Genomic DNA, 6,000 nt, shown 5'->3' with positions numbered 1-6,000 from the left:
ATCTCTAGATTTTTGTAGAAAGTATTTATTTAGTACAAAGAAATATACTAATAATTTTAAAAAAAAAGCGAGATTAGACCAAAACCTCTCAAAAAATACTATCATCGATGTTATTAATTCTTGTAAAAACGAGAACGAAATATGGAACGATCAGCTCTTTCTTGTGGGCCTCGGCGTGGATGAAAACGACACTCATCAAGCAATCTTCATTAACAGAGCTTTCTTCTTAAAATAGTCAAATGGTTTTGAAAATAGACAAATAAAAAAAAAACTTGTAAAAGGAACGTTTGGAACTTGGACAAGACAAAAAGTCTTTGGATCATCAAAGTCTGTTCTTTCTCACATACATACATGCAGTTCATGTTGTGGGACGCAGTTATTCATCTTCTTCCATTATATATATTTATTTTTACAACATTCAAATCAGACCCTACCTGTTGTTTTCCTCCTCCTACTGGGCTACTTCTACCTCGCTAGCTGTACATTCTTAATTTCAGACCACCCCTTATTAATTAAATGGTTGTTCAAAAAAAAAAAAAAACAAGAATTAAAATCTGTGAGATCTTATCTAATACCCTGTTTCCTCCGAGCAAAAAGATTCATTTTTTCCTGGTTTTTGAAACTTTGTTTTGAATTTTCACGTGCATTTATGTAAATAAGTGGTTGGCATTGTCAAAATAGTTTCTATATAGGAGGAATGGTGGGTGGTGGTGGTGGGATTGATCCAGGTTGCCTGAATATGAAGAAAGAGTTGGCTCGAATTCGGAAAGAAGCTCGAGTGTCCCGGGACCCTGGTACATCCTCGTCCTGGCGTTCACCGATGAATTCTGCGAGGTCCTTCAGCAAGCATCATCATGTGCATCACTACAAGAATGCCCAGGATGATGGTAGTCCTATTCTTGATTCCTCTGCACGGTTTTTGCAGACCACATTGCATGTGGAAAGCAATAGTGCTTGTGGTGGTTGTGATAATTCTGTTAATAGAGGCGATGCGAATGCGAACGAGAAGGAAAGGAAGGTGTTTTTGTACAACTGGAGTTCGAAATCCGAGAGTGAAAAGGATGGTGATCCTGAGAATCAGAATGAGAACGACGAAGGGCCGTATTCGAGTCATGAGGAGAGTGCGGACTTGGAATGCTTAAATCGTGAAAGGAAACTTGTGGGAAATGGTTCCAAGAGTTATGCGTATTGGAGTGATGGGTGTGGTTCGTCGATCTTCAAGTGTAAAGATACCAATCTTGTTCCTGCCATTCGACATAGGATCAAGAAGTCGAAGAGAAGCAATCATTCTAGCAAAAGTTTGCTTCGTTCTAATGATAAATTGCAGAAACAGATACTATTGAGTAGTTGTGTCAAGAACATGGTAGAAAACTTGGCCGATGCGGGTGCGAAGAGGGATGGTTTGGTTGGTTTGGTTTACCATTCTGATATTGATACAGAAGATGAAAGTTATTCCTTTCTCGCTGGTTCTTCCATGAAACAAGTTTACAGGAAAGAGGAAGATTATGCTTCACATAGTACTCCGGCATCGTCCACGAGTTCCTATAACGATTACGGCTTTAAGGATTCCAGTGCGATCATGCCTCGCGATTCAACCATGGGAGATGATGCAGAAGAAGATGCAGATGATCAAATGGATTTTTCAGTCCAACAGAGGTGTGGAATTCCTTGTTATTGGTCGAAAAAGTTAGCACGGAAGTCTAGAGTAGGATATGGGAGTAGCTATTCTCCATCTCTTTCTGAAACTCTGAGGAGAAAAGGAAGCAGCATCTTGTGTGGAAGTCATAGGAGCTATCAAAGAAGACGTCACAGGGCATCTATGGCTTCCAACAAGAGGAGACTGGCTTCTCGGACAACGGCTAAAAATGTCCTGTCCCTTCTTACCAATAGCGGTGATGATAGAGGAGGATCATCTATTGGAAATGAGCATAGTGATCATGAGTCCTCGTCGAATCTTGGGGAGCTTGATTTGGAGGCTTTGAGCAGGTTGGATGGAAAAAGGCGGTCTTCAAGTTGTAGGAGTCGAGACAGGTTCGAGCTTGTGGCACCTCATTCGGGGATTCTAAGGAAAGAATCTTCTCAAACTGTCATAAATCTTAGCCACAAATATAGGCCTATGCTTTTTGAGGACTTGATAGGGCAGAACATAGTTGTTCAGTCCCTAATGAGTGCAATTTCAAGGGGAAGAATTGCCCCGGTTTATCTTTTTCAAGGTCCGCATGGAACTGGCAAAACTTCGTCTGCAAGAATTTTTGCTGCTGCTCTGAACTGCCTTGCCACTAAAGATTCAAAGCCTTGTGGGGTCTGCAGAGAATGTGTGGATTTGATATCTGGCAAGGTCAGTGACCTTATCGAAGCTGATGGTTCCGATAAGCAGGGAATTGAAACAATGAAGAATCTTCTGAGAAACCTTTTGAGGGAACCTCGATCCACTCTTCTTAAGTACAAGGTTTTTGTTGTGGACGAGTGTCACTTACTGCCTTCAAAGACATGGCTGTCACTCCTCCGACTCCTCGAGAAACTCGTGCACCGTGTTGTTTGCATACTCGTAACAACTGATATTGATCATGTGCATCATACTATGTTGTCCCGGTGTCAAATAATTACTTTTAACAAAGTTAGCATCTGCGACATAACTGCTCGACTCAGGAAAATTGCTCATGATGAGAACTTATATGTTGAATCAGATGCGTTAGAGTTGATTGCTTCAAGTGCAGATGGTTCGCCGCGAGATGCAGAAGCTATGTTAGATCAGTTCACCCAGTTTGGGAAAAGAATCACCACGTCCATGGTGAATAAACTTGTGAGTTTTAGTTCACATTTCTTCTTTAAATCCAATGGATAATTATAGTGTATTTCCTCTCATCATTGTGATACTTAACAGTTCTTTTATGCTTGATCTCTGAACGGAAAATAAAATTTTGTATCTTACATATTCATAAGTTGTGGGAAGCAATAATTCTCCTTTCTTGCATATAATCTAATCAGGGTGCTAAAGCACTGGTCATAACTTTTGTTGAACATTAAACACTCAATTCTATAATTGATATCAGATTCAAGGCCACGTGTTCGGGTACTCTCAAGAGCAGATGGTTTCTTATCAGGTGGATCCATTGATTGAATCAACCAAGTCATGTAAATTGCTTCCTTTTTGTAGATTGGGGCTGTTCCTGATGAGAGATTGCTGAATCTTTTGGAATTAGCCATGACATCAAACGCTACCGAAACAGTGAAAAGAGCCAGAGAATTGATGAATTCAGGTCATGATCCTGTGGTTTTAACGTCTCGGATGGCGACTCTTATTGTGGATATTATTGCTGGAACTTTCTTGAATGTTGATTCTAAGAACAATTATTCTTTCTTTGCCGGACGAATTTGTAAGTGAGGCTCGGTTTATTCTTGCTTTATGGTTCTCTTGATGATTCCAATTTTATGATATACTTTTAACTTTATAAGTGATGACGTGATGAATTTTCAGTGTCTGAAAGAGAACTAGACACACTCAAGCATGCGTTGACGATGCTCTCTGAGTCGGAGAAGCATCTGAGGGTATCAACAGAACGGTCGACGTGGTTCACAGCAACCCTGTTACAGTTAAGTTCTGGTCCTTCACTTGGTCAAGCCAACTCAGGCGGTAGCAGACGACAGAGCTTCAAAACAACGGAGGAGGACCGCATAAAAATGTTCGGAGGATCTTCTGCTCAAAAGCAGAGAGCTGATGGACAGTTTGCACCTGAAAATTCAGGTTCTGAAGTATCCTTTTCAATATCAGCCGACCAGAATATAACGAGAAAAGATGATCAAATCTCATTGGTTAAAGCTGCCAGTGACGATTCTAAGGCCAGCCAGAATGTAAATGGTGAGGCATTGGTTCTCTCTCACTATGATTGTGGAAATCGGAAAACGGCTTTGAGATACATGAACTCAAAGGTGTTGGCAGATATCTGGGTTCTGTGTATTGAGAAATGTCATTCAGACACTCTGAGACACCTGCTTTCTTCTCATGGAAAGCTTGTGTGCATATCTGAAGTTAAAGGTGATATTTTTTTACCTAAAGATAACGTCGAGACCCGCAATTTGTCAGAGAGAAATTAGCTTCTTGAAGTGGTTTTCTTCTGCCCTCCTGATCTGTATGGTTTCTGTTTGCAGGTGGATTTGTTGCTTATGTTGCATTCCAAGATAGTGCTATTAAAACCAGAGCAGAAGACTTTCTGAGCAGTATTGCTAACTTGTTCAAAGTCGTTTTACAACACAATGTGGAGGTTGAAATTATCCTTTTACCAGATTCTTTGGGCCAGAAGCAAATCAAGAAACACATATTTACTAACCCGAAAGACAAACTAGAAAGCTCAAAGAGAACAGAAAGCAATTCTGGTCTTAATTTGGAGTCATTGAAGTTACAAGAGTTAATCTATAATGAGTGCAGAGTTGATCAAACGAAGCAGTTTGAATCTGCCAAAGGAAATGATAGATCAAACACTTCTAGAGAGAGCAAGCCTCTTGTTCAAATGCAGAGAATTGAATCAATCATACGTGACCAAAGATCAGAAACTACACTGTCACAGGCTATGGAGAGAGGCATTCCGGGATCAATGGCTCATTCGAAAGCTGAAAGGAGTCGTAATCTGACTCAGGATGGTCAGTTTCATCAAAATCATTCGAAGCTGAAGAATTCAGAATATCTGCCATCCCAGCGCTGGCAAGATGAGTATATCTGTGAAATCACGGCTTCGAAAATGAATGATGAAATGGCATCCGAGAAGGACGGAACTTTAAAGATGATAGCTGGGCATCCCGTTGTCCCAAGCTTGTTGCATAACACAAGCTTTGCGAGCAATATTGGCAAAGATGATATGTAAGTTACTAGCTTGTCTATGTATTACTACTTTAGTTTTCAGTGCTCCAAAAGTGATGTTTGGTTAAATTATTATATGATTTTATACTTTTGGGTGAGTAAAATATTCTCCACCAGACTTTAATTAGTCATAGAGCAATTTTCTTTCTTTGTTTTTTGGCTTGATATGTTGTTATGGCCTCATAAGAATATGTTATGAAGCAAAACTTGTCACTTGGAAGAGGATTTGCTGTAAACTTTTCGGTGTCTTATACAGCGGATACAGATCTGGATCACGAAATGCCGGTTTCAGTGGTTTGTTCTGTTGGAACAACAGCCAACCTCTCAGACGGGGAAAGGTAGGCTGTTTCATTCCTTGAATTAGTGAAATTTAACCTTTTCTTTCTTTTTGTCTTTTTAGTTCTTTGTGTGGATTCTTCAATATATGATATGTTTCAATTCCAGGCTACTCGTGCACGTAGAATCCGACGATTTTCATGGTTCGGAGTATGTGCAAGATGGAAGACAGACAAAGGATACAATAGATGACATAAAAAAAGAGTATTGAAATGTCTGTGTTTCCACCCTTTCTTCCTTTTTGTTTTCCATTCTTTGGGTTTATTATCTATGCCAAATCAACCATTTGGCTTCTGTATTTGTGTACATGATTTTGTCTGTTTTATGGTATAAATAAATAAGAATTGAACGATGAGACTGGGGAAATATTCTTTATGCTGCTGTTAATTGTTATATAATTGCAGTGTGGTGCTATATATTAGGTAGTGTTTGAGAAAGCTTCTAAGAAGTACTTCTTAGTTTTTCCTTGAAGCTCTCTCAAAGACTACCTTAGTATGCTTTGAATACCAAATTTGTGATTGTTTTGTTATAGTTTGTAATTATTGTTCGGATTACAATGGTGCATTTATATTAACTCTGTGATATGTAGAGATAATGTGTGAAGATTTTTTTATTTTTTTTTGATAATATAATGTGTGAAGATTTGGGTTTTAGAAAGTGGGTTAGTTTTTTTATTATTAAATGAAAAACATTACTTATCTAAGTTGGCGTGGTCATTTTTGTCTCCATTTTGTTTATTTCAAATTTTACTCTGGAACAAATATTTTTCGGATATTTTTTTCGATTTATTTTAAATTGTAAAAAATAAA

At 38.8% G+C, this 6,000-nt stretch overlaps 1 protein-coding gene across 1 annotated transcript; it reads left to right on the top strand.

The window, feature by feature from the left end:
• The first annotated feature begins 514 nt into the window (after nt 1-514).
• On the top strand, nt 515-5,625 carry LOC140891416 (protein STICHEL-like). The gene is made up of 6 exons (XM_073299894.1): nt 515-2,803; nt 3,158-3,377; nt 3,479-4,036; nt 4,150-4,855; nt 5,112-5,193; nt 5,300-5,625. Exons 1-6 carry the CDS (start codon nt 698-700, stop codon nt 5,381-5,383), a joined length of 3,756 nt encoding a protein of 1,251 aa, XP_073155995.1. The 5' UTR covers nt 515-697; the 3' UTR covers nt 5,384-5,625.
• The last annotated feature ends 375 nt before the right edge of the window (nt 5,626-6,000 follow it).

Source organism: Henckelia pumila, chromosome 3 (assembly GCF_033568475.1).
Source record: "Henckelia pumila isolate YLH828 chromosome 3, ASM3356847v2, whole genome shotgun sequence".
Classification (NCBI taxonomy): domain Eukaryota; kingdom Viridiplantae; phylum Streptophyta; class Magnoliopsida; order Lamiales; family Gesneriaceae; genus Henckelia; species Henckelia pumila.
Note: the sequence above shows the minus strand (reverse complement) of the source record. Positions and strands in the feature narration are given on the sequence as shown.

Coding starts and splice junctions, on each gene's coding strand:
- LOC140891416 (XM_073299894.1), top strand. CDS start 698: ATGGTGGGTGGTGGTGGTGGGATTGATCCAGGTTGCCTGAATATGAAG. Junction 3,378..3,478: donor TTTCTTTGCCGGACGAATTT/GTAAGTGAGGCT, acceptor ATGAATTTTCAG/TGTCTGAAAGAGAACTAGAC. Junction 4,037..4,149: donor GTGCATATCTGAAGTTAAAG/GTGATATTTTTT, acceptor TTCTGTTTGCAG/GTGGATTTGTTGCTTATGTT.